This window comes from Chiloscyllium plagiosum, chromosome 10 (genome assembly GCF_004010195.1).
Source record: "Chiloscyllium plagiosum isolate BGI_BamShark_2017 chromosome 10, ASM401019v2, whole genome shotgun sequence".
NCBI lineage: Eukaryota > Metazoa > Chordata > Chondrichthyes > Orectolobiformes > Hemiscylliidae > Chiloscyllium > Chiloscyllium plagiosum.
In genome coordinates this window covers 83,780,747-83,801,708 of record NC_057719.1, presented here as the reverse complement: position 1 = coordinate 83,801,708, position 20,962 = coordinate 83,780,747, and the positions used below count along the sequence as shown (strand labels likewise).

The 20,962-nt window shown below is 41.9% G+C and overlaps 1 protein-coding gene across 5 annotated transcripts in view; it reads left to right on the top strand.

Moving 5' to 3' along the window:
- rad51b (RAD51 paralog B) overlaps positions 1 to 20,962 on the top strand; it is a 568,881-nt gene that overhangs the window by 445,667 nt on the left and 102,252 nt on the right. Inside the window, exon 11 of one of the 5 annotated variants that reach the window (XM_043698229.1) lies at positions 17,409 to 18,076. The exons of the other annotated variants lie outside the window; for them this stretch is intronic. Within the exon in view, the coding sequence (XP_043554164.1) occupies positions 17,409 to 17,512 (104 nt within the window). The 3' untranslated portion in view covers positions 17,513 to 18,076. Of the gene's footprint in view, positions 1 to 17,408; positions 18,077 to 20,962 lie in introns of those variants that run through there. 5 annotated transcript variants of the gene reach the window in all.

Here is a 20,962-nt window from a genome sequence, read left to right as displayed (position 1 = left end):
AGTGCGTGTCTGCTCAGAAACAAACCCTGAGACAGAGAGAGGGAGCAAGGCAGGCAGAGCGGGGGAAAAGGAAACTTCAGAAAATTCCGAGCCCCAGAGGAGAGTCATTCAATCAATTAACCAAATAATCGTTAATCCGACCCAAAAGAGTGCCCGCCCATCTTGTTCGGATAATCGAGGTTCCTCTGTAGTCAGTTCTGCTATAACACATGTTTCTTCAACGTGAATTGGCTATAACATGATTGAAGAATTTAGACCATGGTTTGTAGAATGCGAGTTTTCCTTACCTGTATTGGCTATAATGTGAATCTGGCCCCATTAGTTTAAATGGTGCTGTTATGACGTGATTTTCTTATAAGGTGGGATTGCACAGGAATGGAACTATCACGCTATACCAGAACAGACTGTACAAGGTCTCATATGGCCCTTCCATATTTAGATTTTCTACATGTCACTTTAAAAAACCCTGCTGGACGCAGCAAATTCTGCGTCATCCCATCGCTGGCACTAAGGGAGTCCCAGTCAATACTGGGAAACTAAAACAAAAATCACCCAATTGCTTTTACATCTTTCCCTGATCTCCTTACATGTGTTCCTATATCTCCTGCTGGCTTACTGGGAGGCCTTTAGTGTAACCAAAGTATAGTGATTGCATCTTTCTTGTTCATAAGTTCCACCCATATGACCTTGTTGGATGATGTCCTCTCTTAGTATAGCTGTGGCATTCTCCTTAAACAGTAATGCAAATTCCCCACCCGTTTTACATCCCTCTCTATCTCGCCTGAAACATCAAAACCCAGGAACATTGAACTGCCAGCCCTGCCCATCTCTCAAGTTTCCACAATGGCTACAACACCATGGTCCCATGTACTAATCCAGGCATGAATGGCATGCCTTCAATTTTAGAACTCAAGGTGAAAAAGAGAACATTGGTAAGTATTTGCACTTCCACAGTTCTCAGAATCCTATGAATTTAGTTACTTGAGAAATTACGACGTTAAGATAGAATTTTCTGAGGCATAAGAGAGCCAACTGTGACAGTGTAATTGATAAGAGATCTGACTCTTGAAGAAGTTATAAACATATGCAGAAGCTCTGAGCTTATGAATCAACCGCAGGCTCACACATTTCGGAGAACAGGCGAGTTTGCCCAAACTGTGCAGAAGCAGATTTGACTATGCACTATGGTGAAAAGCAGCCTAAACCTTTAATGTGGAGAAGAGAGAATGGAAAGATCAAATGGAAAGATCAGCTGCAAATGTCATGGAGGTCAGCACATAAAACAAAAGAAAGTATGTCTTGAGTGAAGAAGTCAGTGTTTTAGCTACAAGTAGTTAAGCAGCATGCAAGTGTTAAGTTCGGAAGCAGACACATGCCAATAAAGCCGATAGAAATCATTATGACAGAATTGTTGGATAATGACTCTGACACATCAAGCTTGGGTACTAGAAAGATGTTGGATGAAGATTTGGACAGATCAGCCAAATCTTGGAGCTAGCTGGCAATGTCAAGTTTAAAGGACATAAAGGTTTTGTAACTATGATAACGTCAGGAGAATGAAAGTGGCAAAAGCTAGACTTGGGTGCTTTCAGCAACATTGCAGACTTGTGTAAAGTTGCACCAGGTAGTGATCTTAAAATGAAGCCCTAAAAGGTAAAGGTGAGGCTCTGTGATGGAACAGTGTTCATCCCAAGTGCACAAAGCTGAGAGCCCCAGTGCTGTGAGAAGAATAAAAGACTTGGAATTCCACATATTAGACAAGAAGTTAAAACCACTTATCTCAGCAGAAGCAAGGTGAAAGCTCAGGCTGGTAATTCTAAACACATCAGAGAAGATTTACAATGTTTTGCAGTCTATATTGACTGACAAACAGAGACGGAAACTGAAGGAAAGAGCAATATAAAGCAGCAATATAAATCAGCATAGTCAACTGAGAAGATTTCAAAACAACCACAGAACACCCCATTGCAATCAACAGGTTTTGGAGGAAAAGCTGACAACCACCCGCATGCCATATGTGACCAGAGAGGGACTAACTAGAATAACAAACAATTTTTGCTCAAGAGAACATGAGAACAATTGTTTGTGTTGTGCATAACTTGAATAACTTGCTGCTAGAAACGATAGTACCTGCTATTGTTTATGTATGAGAAAGGGGATGTTTGGATGGAAATGCAACACTGTATTAATTCCCTTCCTGATATCATGTGACATATGTCATGAGGCATTCGTTGCAAGTAGCCATCTTAAATGCATAATACAAGCAACATAGTACTTACTGAACACATCTCAAACTGATGGGTGTCTGCTGCAACCATGTGGCTTGCTAGATTTCTTAAGAGCACAGTTAAAAGTCATTTGCACCTAAAGGAAGAAACACTTCCATAAAATTCTGTACAGGTGCATCAACGTTTGATTAAGTTGCATTTCAAATCACCTCGGTTTCTTATTGACGTGTTAATGCACCTTCCATATTAATTGCCTTGCCACTTGCTACCACACAATGTAGTATCACTTTCAGTGTCTGGTTAATTCTCATCCTTCTTGTTGCATTTTATTTGGGGATTCCCCCTTTTAATTATGAGATTTGTTCTTATTTTAGGTGTCAGTCTATATTGTTTTATAAACTTTGAGCATTAGCTGTTCCTTATCTTCTATAAACTCATGATTTGGAGATGTCGGTGTTGAACTGGGGTGTACAAAGTTAAAAAATCACACAACATCAGGTTATAGTCCAACAGGTTGAATTGGAATCACACTAGCTTTCGGAGCGTCGCTCCTTCATCAGGTAACCATCTGATGAAGAAACCTGTTGGACTATAACCTGGTGTTGTGTGATTTTTAAATCTATAAACTCAGTTGTTCAGTGCCTTAGAGCAGCAGTGACAATTCCCCTCAAAACATTCTGACCAAAGACGTCCACCGGTAGATGTATTCACAGTACCATTATCAAATGAACAGATTGCTCTGAAAGCTGTGGCATCAATCAGTGTCTGAGGAGGTAAATGCATTATGGAGTGTGGCGCAGAAGCCACAGTGTTCCAAGACTGATGCTCCTGTTTGAGGTCATAACTGTCAAGGCTTCACCGCTTGAGAAGAGTGGAAGAAATCAACCACGCTCCCCAATTGCCAGAAAGAAAGAACTTGCATTTACATAGCATATTCATGACTTCAGACACCCCAAACAGCTACTGTTGCAAAGGTAGCAATTTGCACACAGCAAGCTTCCACAAACAGCAGTGAGATGGTAAAGAGATACTCTGTTGTATTGAGATTGGTTATGGTGTTAGTCTTCAGAACTCCATTGTTCCTTTATTTTGAAATAATCTGGAAAGTCCATCTGAGCATGCAAGTGGAGGCTTCAGTATAAAATCTCACCTGAAAGGTGAGGGCTCTGACAACACAACTGATGTACAGTTGAATGTCAGCCTAGATTTTGAGTTCAAGTCTTTAGCCGAGGCCTTGAGTCCAAGACCCTCTGACTTAAAGACAGGGAAACTGCCAACTGAGCTCTGTGTGATATTTTAGATGGTAATGAACTAGTATTCCACGAAGCAAGAAAGTGGAAAAGTGTTCAGTCATTGAAATTGAAAAGTGAAAGATGTGACTTGCTGGGTTGACGTGCCTGTTTTAAAATGGTAAAGGTGGTGAGTCAATTTGAGACCTGTTAGTTTAGAGCAGCATCTTTTCATTCCTGAAATCTGATCTCAAACCCAATTGAAAAGATTATTTTCTTTTCTCTGCTTGTTGTGAGAATCTCTCAAATGAATAACTAAAGCATTCTTATCCCCAGTTTCTTGTGGATCCATAAACATCCATGAGCCAGCACGAATTGTTTCCAAACTGCTAATCGGTTTGAGTTGCAGTTCAGAAAATAGAATGGTCATACTGGTACACTAGAGGGTGCTCTTCCTTCACTGGGTGAAGAAAGTTACTCTGAGGCTGACCTCTATAGCGCCCTGTGACATAGCTTGTTGTGGCCAACTTGGGAGGCAGGGAACAGAACTGGGAATGCCAACTTACCCAGTCTGAAGGTCCAGCCTCAAACCATACACACTTGCAGGCAATAGCTGGATGTTGAAAGCAGAAGGGTGAGGCTACTGGGAGTGGCAGTCTCACAGCCTGATTTCAGGTGGAGGACAGTGCTGCAGGAGTTTTACTCTGTTTCTAACCCTGAGCAGTATCTGCTCAGGAAATATTTGATGGGAACAATTTAAAGAGAGCTCTACTTCTCTATCTAACCCTGTGCTCCCTCTGTCCTGGGAGTATTTAATCGGGACAGTGTAGAGGAAACTTCACTCTGTATCTAACCCTGTGCTATCCTTGTTCTGGGAGTGTTTGGTGGGGACAGCGTAGAGGAAGCATTACTCTGTATCTAACCCTGTGCTGTACCTGTCCTGGGAATGTTTGATCAGGACAGTATAGAGGAAACTTTATTCTGGATCTAGCTGTATGCTGTCTCTGTCCTGGGAGTGTTTGATGGAGAAAGTGTAGAGGGAGCTTTTAATCTATATTTAACTCCATGCTGTCTATGTCCTGGGAGTGTTTGATGGGGAAAGTGTAGAGGAAGCTGGAACCTGTGTAGCAAAGGGTTCACAAAAAGTTTTAATTCTATCCTAACTTTGTCTTACCTCATAAAGCACAAAGTAATTAAAAAAACGCATGAAACTTAAGAGATCAACACACTAAGATTTGAAAAGAATAGATTAAGGAATGTGCTTTATTATAATGGAATTAACCTTTCAGGAATACATTCCTGGCCTTCAGTAGCTCACAGAGTAAAGTGCAACCTCAATTTCTGGCCCAGATTGAGCCAGTAGATCTTGATGGGACAGTGGTGGGCTGTATTGTGCATAGAGACTAAAGAAAGAAGGAAATTAGCAGTTTTTGGACAGAGAGCTTACTGAGGTATGGTTCCTGAATTGGAGTTACCGGACTATATTTTACCAAAGTGGTCATGTGTGAGAGCCTTTTGTTGCCCAGTGCTGGCATTGAGCCAGTTACCATAAGCAAGGTGCCGTAAAATGAAACTATGTGGAGAATCGAGGCCATAAGTCGCAGCAGCCAAGGTGCCAATCTCAGAAATTCTCCAGGTGCCTCTGGTTCAGATCTACCAGTTCGGCATAAACTTGATATCAATGTGTGCCCCTTATGTTCTGAGTGAATATTCTAAGAGATGCCTTTATCAATTAAACTATCTTTGGTATTGTGCATGTATTTGCATGATCATGTTTGACTCGTTCTTGTTCATAAGGTTGTTGTTTTTGCTCTGTGCTCAGTGAGCTAATTTGTAGTGGCTTCCACATCACTACACTGGGCAGAGGTGAGCACCCTTGATCACTTCTAATCACTCCTGACAGAGCCTATCTATGTTTGAGTAGGGAGTGTACCAGAGTGCAGCCTCAGGCTGTATGCAGTGAAACCAAGTGCTTAGCTCTGGGAATTTGATAAGTAAGGGAATTTTAAGCATTGATCTCGTTCCAAAATCTAGCCAATGTTTGCAGCAAGTTAGACTACAATTTACTGTTATATTTTACAGCTCACTGCTAGAAGCAGCTACAATTAGTTAATGAGATAGCCAACTTGATTTGGTTCCCTAGCTAGCAATGGCTGACACACAGTTCACTGGAAATCAAAATGGTTTAAATGTTTGAGGTTTAGCAGATGCACAGAGTAAGTTGTTCAAAGGTGCAGTGAGATTTGAGTTCTTCACTGTGGGATTTTGGTATGTGAATTTGATGTATTGAGTGAGAAGTTGCATTCTGGCCGTTTACAAATAGGGTGTGATCCAAGTGAGAGAACCGCAGACAGTGAGAACTGAAACCTAAAGCTTGGAGTTACTCGGTGAACGAGTAGGTGATTGATAAGTTTAAAGTTGTGTTCTGTCTAAACTGATGCAGCAGTTTAAAGTGGTACGAGCAGTACAAATTAATAGGGCACCTTGTCATTACTCCAAGACAAGCACACACGCACCACACCACCTTTGGCTTCAACAAAGATAATTTAACAACAGATCCCTTCCCTAGTGGGTGTTTTTCTTCCAGAATTAAATGATCTTATGATTTAAAGGAGTCAAACTTAAGTGGGCTTTCTTGAGTTAACAATGGGTGAGTTTATTAATTACTAAAGATGAGAAGAATTAGTAAACTAACACGTATGCGTGCCAATTAGAAATGTAAAGTGAATCCAAAAAGATAATAGTTTTTTTAAAAAGATATACAGATCAGTTGCTCACAAAGAGTGGCTGTTTCAGTGACAGTTACTAGTAGCATTTATGTTGGTAGTTGAGCAATTGGTTTCACAGTCCTTAACTACAGTGTGTCAACCAATCTGTAAAGCTATGATTCCTTTTGACAATTGGATTCCGGCACTTAGGGTGAGAGAAACTGTCCTCGTGTTATCCTGTTTTCTAATGTTCTGGCTGCAGGCTAGCTGACCTCAAACACTCAGAGTGACAGAATCCCTTTACCAGCAACACAGGATGTCTAGCGGATCGTCCTTCGACTGTGACCTTCACAGTCTGCGAACAATCAAATCCAGGCTGGTACATGTGAATGTTCAGTCCCCCTAGTGCTCTCCAGTAGAGTTAAAACTAGCTTTTTAACCCTTGTCCTTGAGTTTTTCCTTTTGAAAAATAAACAAAACTGGGATATAATCTGCAGTTGAGCATGTGGTGGTCAGCCCCTTACTTTCTTTGTAGTCACAAGAAATGACTGTCCAGTCTGTTAGAAGTTTCTGTGAAACCTTTGATTGTTACGTCCCATCACTCCCATGTAAAATTTTTGCCAGCAAGCCACTGAATTTATTCTGCAGTTATTTTATCTCTGTAGCAGTCCTCTTTTTAAAAAAAAAACACATTTTGTATTTAAGGTCTATAAACCCCACACCTGTAATATTTAAGGGTTCCAACCTGTCATTGTAACATGGGGGAAATCCATTTAGTGAGGTGGGAATGGTTCTCCGTAGTCAAGAGCTTGAGTCCCAAAGACCCTTTGCCTGCCCCATTCTTGGATTAAGAATGTCTCCTCAGGCCTGTGAGAGATATATAATTTGGAAGAGAAAGTATCGTTTGTTGTGGTTTGTGTGGGTATGTATAGGACAAAGGAAATGTTCCTGCCAATGATTATGAGCAGCCAGAGGCTAAAATAAAAAAGCAGAAACTCAACCACAAATATTGTAATCTCTGTGTACAGTGGCCACTTCCCCACCCAGATACAGCTGCTCCAACCCAATGTCAAAGACAGCCGTTCCAACCCAAGCTCAGCAGCCCATTCCAACCTGAGCACAACAAAGTCCCTGTAGAGCATTGGGCCCTGATGTAACAGTCCCTGGTTGGGATGTACATCACCGGAACCACATTGGGGTCAGTGTACTGACAAATCAAGGAACTAAAGTAGTAGAGAGGGGTTTGAACTATTTAGCTGGGGCATAGTGGCTCATGCCTAGGGAGCTTTGGAAAGTTAACAAGAAGTGACCAGGCAATAGTATGAGTGGTAGTACTGGGCTTGGTAATCAAAGTGTGATAGGAAAGGATAGAGCTTACAAATATGTGTAGACTATCAAATAAACTCAGTGTAGGGAAAAGCAGGAAAAAGATAGAATTAAAGGTTCTTTATCTAATGCAAAAATTACTTGTAACAAAATGGGTAACACAAACTGAAATAAATAGTAGGTACGTTGTAGGTTTTAACAAATCCAACATCGTTAAAGAATCCCTCACCATGCAGGGATCCTGCAACTCAATCCAATATAACTTCTCAACTTAAGACAATCATTTAAACGAGTTAAATAACTCAGTGAAAGATATCCTCAAGAATTATATAAGCTTCAATTAATACAGATCGTCCGACCAGGATGAAACCATCTGTTAAAAAGAAATGATGCGGTTGTAAAGTGACCACAACTGGAGACTGAATACTCCAGGATATTTGACATTTCAAGGAGCAGAGGAAAAGGAAAAGGAGGTGGGGTAGCTCTGTTAATAAAAGATGAAATCAGTACAGCAATAAGACATGGGTGGGATGAGAAAATAGCAATGGAAGTAACAGCTGCTGTATTAGCACTTCCCAAACCTTTCCCTGGTGCAAGCCCATATTAATGCCTCACTTAGTGTGCCCCCAGAGAAAACATTCAGTGTTACAATTCTGTTGAATAAAGACTAGTGGAGGGGAGGTTTCAGTCTTAAGCAGGCTTTCGACAAACATCAATCTATTCACAGGATTCTTTTGCAGCAGGAATCAGGCCTCATGAGGACAATCCACTAGGGACATGCTTAAAAACAAAAATAATGAGAATTTAAAGGGGCCTCACAACTGTCAGAAATCAATCCAAGCTCCAGAGCTGTCATTACTGCCTGCTACCCCAAAACTTTGTTGGTATGAGAAGCCCTGCATATCATTGTTGGACAAGCTGTAACTGAGAAAGTAATGAGGCCTTTTAAGAAAGGTACTGCAATTATCACGAGTGAGTTTAGCTTTTGTAAAAGATGGGCAGATCAAATTGGCAAAGGTAGCTTTGACAATAAATTCATGGACTGCGTTTGAAAGAGTTTCTTCAAGCAATAAGTTCTGGAGCCAACCAAGGGACAGTTTAAGGCTAAATTTGACCCAGCAGTGTGCAGTTGTACCAGCTTAATTACTGACCTAATTGTAAAGGATCCTGGAGGTGGAATTCGTCGCAATATGGTAGAATTTCATTATTAGTCTGAGGGTGAGACGTCTGGGTCTGAATGTGCCTTAAACTAAAATAAAGGTCATTACAAAGATATGAAACAAGGTGACTAAAGTGGAATGGAAAACTATCTTAAAAGATAAGAAAGCAGACATTTCAGGAGTTATTGCACAGCTCTTCAAAATGATATATTCCATTTTAAGGAATGACTCGACAAGAAGGATGCAACATCTATCACTAACAAAGGAAGTTAAAGATTGTGTCAAATTGAAGGGAGAGATTAATGATAGGGCAGACATTTTTAGCCAGCAAAGGATGACTTTTAAAGAAGGGAGAAATTAGAGTACAAGAAAAAGCTAGCAGGTTATGAAAATGGGCAGTAATGCTTTCTACAGGGGACAATGGGTATTGATCCCTCAGAGATTGAGACTGGGGAATTAATAATAAGAAACAATTTAGTGGCAGACTATGAACAAGTTTTTTTTTAATCTCCTCTACACAGGAGAAGGCATAAAAAGTATCCAAAGAATAGTATAACCATAACGGGCAAAAGTGGGAAAGGAACTTAAAGCCATTACGATAGCTAGATAAAAAATACTTGAAAATTGATGGGACTGAGGGCTCTCAAATCTACTGAACCTGATACCTGCATCCAAGGGTCTTCATAGAGGCTGCTACAGAGATTATTGATGTATTGATTATAATCTTCCAAACTTCTGTAGAATCTGGAAAGGTCCCAGCAGATGTGAAATTCAGATGTGTAACCTAAATATTGAAGCAAGGAGGGTGATAGCAAGCAGCAAGTTATAAACTTGTTAGCTTACCATCTGTCATTGGGAAAATGCATGAATCTATAATTAAAAAGCTGGTACCAGGATGCTTAGAAAATTGAAGTGCAATCAGACAGAGACTGCAAGGTTTTGTGCAAGGGAAATTACATTTGTCAAAATTGTTACACCTCCGTCCAGTAATGTTCTGGAGATCAAGCCCTGCTAATTCCAGAGTTACCACAAAAGTAAAATATTTTTGCAAAGTGTGCAGAATTCCCCAATTTACTAGACTTTCAGACTCAGATTGACAGAAAGCACAGACCTAATTTCTGTACTTAACAATAATGACATCATTTATATAAATGATTTGGATGTGAATATAGCAGGTATGGTGAGGTTAGTTTGCAGATGACACTAAAATTGGAGATGTTGTAGACACCGAAGCAGGTTACCTCGGAGTATAACGGGACCTTGATCAGATCGGTCAATGGGCCGAGAAGTGGCAGATGGAGTTTTATTTAGATAAATGTGAGGTGCTGCATTTAGAAAGGCAATCCAGGGCAGGACTGATATACCTAATGGTAAGGTCCTGTGGAGTGTTGCTGAACAAAGAAATCTTGGCGTGTAGGATCATAGTTCCTTGAAAGTGGAGTCGCAAGTAGAAAGGATAGTGAAGAAGGCGTTTGGTATGCTTGCCTTTATTGGTCAGTGCATTGAATTGAGGAGTTGGGAGGTCATGTTGCATTTGTACAGGACGTTGGTTAGGCCATATTGGGATACTGCGTTCAATTCTGGTCTCTCTATTATAGGAAGGATGTTGTGAAACTTGAAAGGGTTCAAAAAAGATTTACAAGGATGTTGCCATGGTTGGAGGATTTGAGCTATAGGGAGAGGCTGAATAGGTTGGGGCTGTTTTCCCTGGATTGTTGGAGGCAGAGGGTTGATCTTATAGAGGTTTATAAAATCATGAGGGGCATGGATAGGGTGAAAAGCCAAGATCTTTTACCTGAGGTGGGAGTCCAAAACTAGAGGGCATAGGTTTAGGGGAAAGATTTAAAAGGGACCTGAGGGGCAACCTATTCACACAGAGGGTGGTGCATGTATGGAATGAGCTGCCAGAGGAAGCGGTGGAGGCTGGTACAATTACAGCATTTTAAAAGCATCTGGAATGGCATATGAATAGGAAGGGATTAGAGGGATATGTACCAAACACTGGCGAATGGGATTAGATTTATGTACAATATCTGGTTGGCATGGATGAGTTGGACCAAAGGGTCTATTTCCATGCTGTACAGCTCTGTGATCTTATGACTATTGATTAAAAATAAATAAACTCGAGCTACAAGTGAACAATTATGAACCATCAGCATGTAACTACTAATTAAAACTTTAACCCCATTATAAAGTCCACCCCTTCACACATACAGCCAATCAGAAAAGAAAAGGGTATTATGAGTGGAGGGAAAGATTGGGAAAGCAATCCAGGACTTCCTGTTCTCAGGAATTACTGAGATGATTCATGTGCTGATCACAATGCTGCTTTTGATCTTCCTCCTCCAGTTACTTTCAGTAGTTACTAGGGGGCACAGGGTGACTGGTTCACATTTAGAAAGGCCTTTGACTTCTCAATTAAAAGTCACAGTCTACAGTGACTGGAAAGGGGAAATAAACTGTTTTATCTTCAGCTTGATGTCCTTATTGTTGCCAAGCAAAAACAGCTTCTTCCTGTCCTGAGGTTTCTGCCTAAAACATTCTCATCCCCAAGCTGTTCTGCTACCTGGGAGATGATCATATAGTTGTTGTCAGGCATAAGGTTTTTGTCATCAATAACTGTTCACTAATCCGCAGACCAATCAATTATTGTTTGTTATCCAAAGCTCCGTTCCTTGGCTCCAGTTCGTCTGCAAACCAGGCTTTCATTGCTTGCTTTGCTATGTAAGTGTCTGGTTACTTACTTTTTAGAAATGCAGCAATCCTCCAACATTCCTTGGTTTTTAAAACCGTTCTTTTCCCATTTCAGTCCATAATCAAAAATACTGAATAGCAAACAAAAAATAGTCTACAGAATTCATTTGATTGGCTTGATAAAGGGAAACTAATAGATAGAGTTTATTGGATTTGCGTTAGGTATTCAATAACATGCTGCAAAAGAGATTACGTGAAAGAGCTAATGATGTTTGAGGTGACGTATCACCATGTATAAGGGATTGGCTAACTAACAGGAAAAAAAGACAGTTGGGATAATTGAGAGTCATTCTCTATAAAAATAGACAAGGATCAGTGCTGGAACCTCAACCTATTAAAATCTACAGTAATGATTTGGACAAAGAGCAAGTTGTGATGAGGATTTAGGATCTGCAGAGGAATGTAGATAGGCTAAATGAGCAGTTAAGAATTTGGCAGATGGAATATAATGCAGGGGAAGGTGAGGTTGTTCCCTGTGACAGTGTGAATAGAAAGCCGAATATTCTTTAAATGGAGGGGGTATCTGCAGAGTACTGCATTGCAAAAGGATCTGGTGTTCTAGGATGTTAATCACAAATGGGCATACAGGTACATCAAGTGACTAGGTATGCATATGGAATGTTGGCCTTTACTATAAGGGGAATTGTGTGTAAAAAGAGTGAGATCTTGATAAGGTATACAGGATATAGGGAGACCACACCCTGGAATACTGCAGATACATCTGGTCTACTTTTTGAACAGTGATATAGTGCATTAGAGGCAGATTGGAGATGTTTATTGCACTATTTCTGTCGTATGAGGAACAGTGGAGCAGGTTGGACCTAAACTCATTGGCCTTTTGAAGGATTAAAAGTGCTCTTATTGAAACATCTAAGATCTTGATGTAAGATTGACAAAGTTGGTACTGAGAGAATTCATTCTCCTTGTGGGAGAATCAAAGCTTGGAGACACTATTTAAAATTAAGAGATTTCTCCCACCTAAGGTGGTAGTTTGATTGAAATTTCTTCTCTCAGCGGGTCATCAGGCCAAATGGCCTACTCCTGCTCCTGTTCCTCATGATCGCATGAGTGGCAGCTGTCGTGGTTCCTGTTGAACAACTTGCTATCACTCACCACCTCAGTGCTGCTGCAGATCAGGGAAATTGCCACGACTCTTGAAACCGCACCCAGCAGTTGTGGAGCCATGACCTCGAAGGTAGGAATCAGAAAACAGAGCTGTAGTTTATTGACTTTAAGAGCCTGAGATCATAAAGGACCAGCCCAACATGACAGCGAAAAGTCAGAGTCCCAGATACCGTGAAGTTGAACTGAACTCTGAAAAGCCAGTAAAGATCACAGCAAGGGATTTAACAATCTCAATTTGTATTGCCAGTAGCTCAACAGCCTTTCAATAAAGGGCAGAAGGAGCAATTCATATTGCCAACTCTCTGTATGACATGAATACTTGGGTAGGTCGCCTTAAATATACACTCGCTGTTTTACAGACCTGCTTTAAATTAACATCATTTCGCAATGCGTCCCTTCCCATGTGTATCTCGTTGGCTGCTGCCTTTGGGGTATTTTGCTTGTACTGTTTAATATGTTTAATGTACTATAATCTTGCCTCTTCCCACCCTCCCCAAGAAATATACATACACACACACTCTCTCTCTCTCTCTCTCTCTCTCTCTCTCTCCCTCCCCCCCCCCCCGCCAAACTATGGACAAGTGGCTCATTTTGTGTCTAATCCCTACTTGATGTGAGCTGTGTCATTAATGTGCTGTGTGTGTGTGTGTGAGTGTAGTGCCTGAAGGATGACTGTGTGTGTTCTGTGCTGATAGATCACAGCTGCTATGGACAAGGACAAGGCCAGCAATATTCCCCAGTTCCCTCCACATGGGGGCGAGAGAAATGGGGAAATCTGGCCGCAGGCTCACTGCAGTAAGTTCTCAGCACAACATCTCGCTTTAGATGTTTTCTAATCAACCTATTCGGAGCTATAATTACACAGCTCTGGAGCAGGCGGGACTTGAACTCGGGTCTCCCTGTCCAGGAGGAGGGACACCACCACTGCACCACGAGAGGTCCCACTAGCATCTCTCTGTATTTTTTCACAAGGCCAAATATCATCTTAACATTTTCTATCAGCATCTCTCTGTACATTGCCTGTGATATATCAATTCAGGTTCACACAGTAATGGAGCCTGTAGAAATTAATTCTTTCCTTAAAGCAAGACCCATTCATCAAATCCTAGAATGACACAGCACATTGTACCCACCCTGGCTGTTTAAAAGAGGTATCCATGTAATCCCTTTCATTTATTCTTTCCTGCAGCAGTGAACTTTTCAAACTCCTTGTCCTTTCACGCATTCCAGCTCATTATTTACTGTATAAAGAAATATCTCCTCATTTCACCTCTGATAGAGTCATAGTCATTGAGGTGGAAACAGACCCTTTGGTCCAACGCTTCTATGCCGACCAGCTATCCTAAATTAATCTAGTACCAATTGACAGCATTTGGCCCTCTATCCCTCTAAACCCATATACCCATCCAGAAGCCTTTTAAATGTCGTAATTGTACCAGCCTCCACCACTTCCTCTGGCAGCTCATTCCACCCTCTGCCCCTTAGTGAAAAACTTGCCCCTTAGGTCTGTTTAAATTTTTCCCATCTCACCTTAAACCTGAGCCCTGTAGTTTCTCCTATCCTCAGAAAATAGCAATTCACCCTCTCCATGCCCCTCATGATTTTATAAATCTCTATAAGGTCACCTTTTGACCTCCGATGTTCCAGGGAAAACAGCCCCAGGCTCTGCCTATAGCTCAAAACCTCCAACTCCAGCAACATCCTTAAATCTTTTCTGTACCTTTTCAAGTTTCACAACATCTTTCTTACAGTAAGGTGACCAGAATTGAACACAGTATTCCAAAAGTGACCTTATCAATGTCATGTACATCTGCACCATGACATCCCAACTCCTTTTACTAACTTTTTGCTCATTGCCATAAATCTGTATCCTCTGGTTACTAACCTTTCTGCCATAGTCTCTTCTTAGGTACTCTAAGAAAACTCCCGAAATTTCTTCTTATGTCCTCGTCTCCACTAAGGTGTGGTGTCAGCCATGGTTCATTCAGGTGCACTCACTCAGCTTAAGAGACTCAGGTTAAAAACAAGAGGAGTCTAATCAGGGAATGAAGTGGAAACTTCCTCTGGAGTCATCAGTCTTTGGAGCTCTCTTCCCAGGGGGCAGTGGAGGTGGGGTACCGCTCAGTATTCTCTGGGCACAGGGAGATAGCTTCTCGACTAACAAAGGAACAGGCTGGAGGGATCAAATGGCCTCTGCCCCCCCTCTGACCTCATAAATTTGCATGTTTTTGACGTAGGAGGTTCTGAGCTTCAGTCCCACTCCAGAAGTGAGCACAAAATCTTCTCTGTCACTCAGTGGTATATTGTGGGAGTGCTGTATTTCAGATGGGAGGTTAATCTGAAGCTGTAACTGATCTAAGATGGAAATGCAATATTGCACGGGTCTATCTTAAGGGAAATTTGTCTCCAGTGTCGTGGACAATACTTATCCTGCAACTAACATCTCAACATTTTCAAAACAAGGTTCCCTTCACAATCACATTGCTGCTTCAGGAATCATGCAAGTTGGCTGAGCCGCTTCCTGCATTACTTTAGCAACATGACAGAGGATATACCGAAGTGTGTCCTAGTCAGTGGACTGCTCCTCAGTACCATGCTGTAGTGCCATCCTGTGGGATATGGCTTGAAACTCAACCTGGTAACTCAGAGGTGAGCATGTGGCCCACAGAATCATGGTTGACACCTTGTACAATGGGGAATATCACTATTGTATGATGTTCCCTCAGAACCTAATGAAGGTTTTAGTTAAACACTTAGCAAGTATAATGGTGGGTAATCATTTCCTGTTTTGTAAAACACAGGCAGATAATATTTGGCAGGTTATACACCCTGAGTATAAAATTCCAACCTCCCGATGCTAGTAACTTGTTCCACAAGAGCGTCTTGTGAAGAATAACAGTTTCTGGCAAATTAATCAAAAATGTACATGATGACAATGGCTAAAAGCCATTAAGCACTAGTAAGTCTAGCCTCTGTTCATCTGCAACAACCCTCATCCATATTGTTGGTAACTCTCGACTTGTCTATTCTAATGCTCCCCTTGAGAGACTCCCACTTTACTCTTTGTATAAACTTAACTCATAAAACACTCTGCAACCAATACCCTTGTCACACCAGATCTATTCACCCATATCTCCTGTGCTCACTGGCTTACATTGGTTACTCATCTGTACATACCTTATCTTTGAGTGCAGATTCTTCACTGGCCTTTCCTACCCTTGTAACTTCCTCCAGCTCCTGAGATCTACATCTTCTCTGTGGTGCTAAAGTTCTGGTCTCTTGTACATGCCCTGGTTTTAATCACATCACTACTGGCAGCTGTGCCTTAGTCTCTGGAATTTCTTTCCCAAATTACAACCTCCCCACTGAACATCTCTCCTTGAAGATGCTCCTTAAAACCTCTATCTTTGGTTAAGTAGTTGATTATCTATCCCAATGTTTGCTGATGTGACTCAGTGTCAAATTTTGTTTAATGACATTACTGTGAGGTGCTTTGTATTAAAGGTGCTACATAAATGCAAGTCCTTTTTTTTAAAAAATTGGCTCGAAGTCAACACTACGTAACAAACAATTTTAATCAACTGTGGAACTGAAAAGTGAATCACGTGGATTAGGATTTATCGCTCTAATTGTTCAACTGCCTGGACCTTTACTATTCCTGTCTTATTCTCAGAGCTATCCCAAGAGCTCAGGTTTATGCCCATACTCCGAAGCACAAAACTAGCTTGTGGGAACAGCTCATGGAGACTTCTGCTCGCAGCTCTTAGGACTTTAGGCAGAGGAAGAAGCCGTTCTGGCATTCAGTAAAATTGTAGTTCTGTATGCTCACTCCAATCACCCATTGTGCTGTTTCCCTTCACATCCTGCCAAACCAAAAATTGCCCATTTCGGACCAGAAAATATTAATACAGCTAATACATGCTGCTTTTTATTTAACAAGAGACTGTTTCACATTTCTAACACTCTGCTTGAAGAGCTATCTTTCCCAAATGGCCTGACTTTGATTGAAATGTAATGCCCCATTGTCCGAGACCCATCTCCATCCCAACCCCCACATATTTGCAAAACTCTTTTCCCTCGACCAGAGCAATTCCTTTCAAAACCCTAAAAATGAAAACAAAACCAATCCTGAACTGAATTGCAGGAAATAGGAAAGGTGCAAAATTATGGAATGCCTCTGTTAATCTAACACTTTGAGCCAGTTTCCTTCTGCTGCACACGTTCTCTGTTCTATCCAAGGTGCAGTGCTCAGAACTGCATGGTTTCAAAAACTCCAAATGTGATGCAGCTAAGGATAACTGTAACAAACCGTCTCTCCTTTTCCATTATAATCCTTGAGTTAAAAAGGATAATATTCCATTAGCCACACTGAAGAGTAGCTTCGTCCCCGCTGTTGTTAGATGTCTGAATGGACCTCCTCAAATTTGAAATTTAATGTTGGTCTCACTCTCTGTGCACCTTCCCTGCAGACGTAACATTGTATTCCTCACTCTGTTATGTTACCCTCATGCACTTTACTTGGTATGACCTGCCTGTACTGCATGCAAAACTAAACTTTTCACTGCACCTAGGTACATGTGACATTAATAAATCAAATCAAAATCAAAAAAAAAGTCTCCGCATCTCTAATTGAGGCTCCATCTGTGATCGCCACCATTAATTGAGCCCAGTTCTCCACTAAAGTGGATCCTGAATAGTTACAAGAGCTCTAGCCCTCGGCTAACACACCGACTATCAACATAAGCCTGTCTGAAGCTGAGCTGAAAGGAGTAAGGGGCCTACCGGAAAAATTAAAATGAGAGAGGGTGGCTAGCGTGTGACTCGGCTGAGCCCTGTCAAAACAGTGATGAATGAAACCCAGCTTTCTGCATTGTTCAGCAGGGTGGAAGAATGCAGGGCCTAACAGAACTGGGATCCAGCACTGCTGTAGAATGAGGGAGAACAATGACCTGCTTGTTCACCTCTTGGAGCAAGGACTCTGAAGAGAAAACTGCAGGGTGCCGGACGATGCGAGCCTATGGGAAAGTTGCAGCTCTTCAAAGTTGAAAACAGAAACTGGCCTTTGATCTGCCCTCCTTTCTTTCACCCTCCCCGTGCCCTTGTTTTGCAACTCACTGCCATTCAACCAGTGGTCACTGGCAGGGTCTCGCCGACTCAAGAGGCAGCAGTTTAGAAAGAGAATGGGGAAGGGAGTTGGGTAAAACAGGAATCACCTTGCTTTCTTTCTTTCTCTACAAGAAACTGGCAATTGCCTTGTTTCAGGGCGCTGTTTCCCAAAGGAATCTCCAGGAACAAAAGGGTTCCGGACAGCAGAATGGGTTCATAATAAAAGCACAGTGCAGGGATCTGAAGAAAGCCTCATAATTATCTTGTATTACTATGCACAGAAATAAGAGCAAAAATTGAATCAAATATAAAGGAAATAGCAGGAGCTCTGGACCACCCTAATAAAGAATGGTTAACGGAATCCCCGTGCAGTGTCCAGCATTTTTTTTTAGCATTTCACTTCCTCTCTCAGCTGTCCCTCTGCTTTTCCCCAAACGAGCTTTCCCTGCTGCTGCTTCCTCGTGAGAGACTATTACACTCTCTGCTGCCCCTCATTCAAAAGGGTCTGCAAATTGCCGGTTGTTAAATAGAGCTTAAACACTGGGTGCTACTGTGTTATTCCCCAGGCTCGCTCGTGGACTTTTGTGTGTTCATCATTTGACTCTTCTAACATCATTATTTGTGCTTTGGAGGGCATTGGGAGAGTGCAACACACTGCTGTCTGGAATCAGAGCTGGAAAAGCACAGACGGTCAGGCAGCATCTGAGGAGCAGGAGTGTCAACGATTTGAGCATAAGCCCTTCATCAGGAATGAGGGGGTAGCCCAAGGGGGCTGAGAGATAAATGGGAGGGGCATGGGGACTGGGGGGAAGGTAGCTGGGAATGCGATAGGTAGATGAAGGTGGGGGTGAAGGTGATAGGTCGGAGAGGAAGGTGGACCGAATAGATGGGAAGGAAGATGGACAGGTAGGACAGTTCGAGAGGGCAGTGCTGAGTTGGAAGGTTGGGACTGGGATAAGGTGGAGGGAGGCTAAATGAGGAAACTGGTGAAATCCACATTGATCCTGAGTGGTTGGAGGGTCCCAAGACGGAAGATGAGGCGTTCTTCCTCCAGACGTCCGGTGGCTCATCTTCTGCCTTGGGACACTCCAACCACACGGGATCAATGTGGATCAACGCTTAGAAAGATCAACAGCAGCCAGAGAGTACAGTTTTAAAATATATAATGTCATTGTCTTTAATGAATCATCCAGCAGCTTGATTTACATTTATTCACTTGTTCAAACTGACAACCTTAGCAAGTCTAATGCAACATTGAATGCCTCCTGCAGACACAAAATGTATTCAAACTTGCAGCATCAGGCAGTAGCAGGGAAATTCTTGGTTCTAGATGTAGGAATACTCATGTAAGTTAAAAATTTCACTCAAGGATTCTCTAATTAAGACAGAGGTCAATTAGCCATCGTTTTGTGCCAGCTCTTGAAATGACACATCTAATTAGTCATCTCCTTTGCTCTTGCCCACAGTCCTCCATTATTTTCCTTTTTAATTATTTATCCATTTTCCTTTTGAAAATTACTATTGAAATTGCTTCCACCAAATTTTTGGATGATGACTACTTGCTATTTAAAAAGAATTCTTCTCATCATCACATTGGTTTTTCTACCAAAGCCTGACCACCATCTACAAAGTATCCTGGAATACTCCCCACTTGCCTGAATGGGGGCAGTTCCAACAAAACTCAGAAACTTGACACCATCCAGGACAAAACAATCCTCTGGATTGGTACCACATCCACTCCCTCCACCTCCAATGCTCAGTAGCAGTAGCAGCAACAAGACACAATGCAGAAATTCACCGAAGATCCTCAGATAAAAACCTCTAAACCCTTGACCACTTCCATATGGAAGGATAAGGGCAGCAGATACATGGGAACACCAGCACCTGCAAGTTCCCCTCCAAGCCACTCACCATCCTGACTTGGAAATACATCACTGTTCCTTCACTTTTGCTAAGTCAAAATCCTGGAGTTCCCTCCCTGAGGGCATTGCGGATCAACCTACAGCACATGGACTGCAGCAGTTCAAGAAGGAACCTCAGCACCACCTTCTCAAGGACAACTAGGGATGGGCAATAAATGCTGGCCAGCCAGTGATACCCACGTAAAAGAAAATCGCCGTAAATCTATGCCCTCTAGTTATTATCCCTCCTGCTGTAGTTTCTCCCTATTTACTGTGATAAAACCCCTCAGATTCCTTCCACTGTTCTCATCCACACTAAAGGTGCTACCTTTTGCTAGGATATCATGTCCAATGTGGTTTATTGGGTACCACTCTCCATTAAATCAGAAAGTCCTGTGTTCAAGTTGCCCTCCAGAAACTTTATTCTTACACTCCAATTTAGTACTGAGGGAATTCTGCATTGTCAGAGGTGCTGTCTTTCTGATGGTCCGTTCACCCTCATGAGTCGAAAAGAACACTGAAGCTAATTTGAAGTGTTCTTCCACACCTCCACAGCCATTATTTATCCCTCAACCAACATCACCAGCGGAGAAAAGATGACCTTGTCTTTATCATATTGCTATTTGTAGCATCTTGCTGCATGTAAATTGGCAGCTGCAAATCATACAATTTAGAGTGAGACCATTCAACCCGCACCAACTCTTCGAAAGTCTATCCAGTTAGTGCTGCTCCTTTTGCTCTTTCCTCATAGCCTCAAGTATTTATCCAAACTTTGAAAATGGTCAACAAAATAGTTGAAGAGCCTTTCAGCAGTGAGGCAAATTGATGGGACAGAGAATGGTTTTTGAAATTTTGTTGCTGCATTTTTGAAAAAGCAAATCAGGGCAGGACCTATACACTTAATGGTAAGGTACTGGGGAGTGTTTCTGAACAAAGAGACCTTGCAGTGCAAGTTCATAGGCCAATGAAGTGGAGTCGCTAGTGGAGAAGGCATTTGGCATGCTTGCCTTTATTGGTCAGTGAGTGTAAGAGTTGTGAGGCTATGTTGCAGCTGTATAGGATATTGATTAGGCCACTTTTGGAATACTGCGTTCAATTGTGGTCTCCCTGCTATTGGACGGATGTTGTGAAACTTGAAAGGATTCAAAGGTTTACAAGGATGTTGCTAGGGTTGGAGGATTTGAGCTATAGGGAGAGGCTGACAAATTGCCCACCACTGATGTCAGGCTCATTGGTCTATAGTGAGGAGGAAGTGAGGACTGCAGATGCTGGAGATCAGAGCTGAAAATGTGTTGCTGGAAAAGCGCAGCAGGTCAAGCAGCATCCAAGGAACAGGAGAATCGACGTTTCGGGCATAAGCCCTTCTTCAGGAATGAGGAAAGTTTGTCCAGCAGGCTAAGATAAAAGGTAGAGAGGAGGGACTTG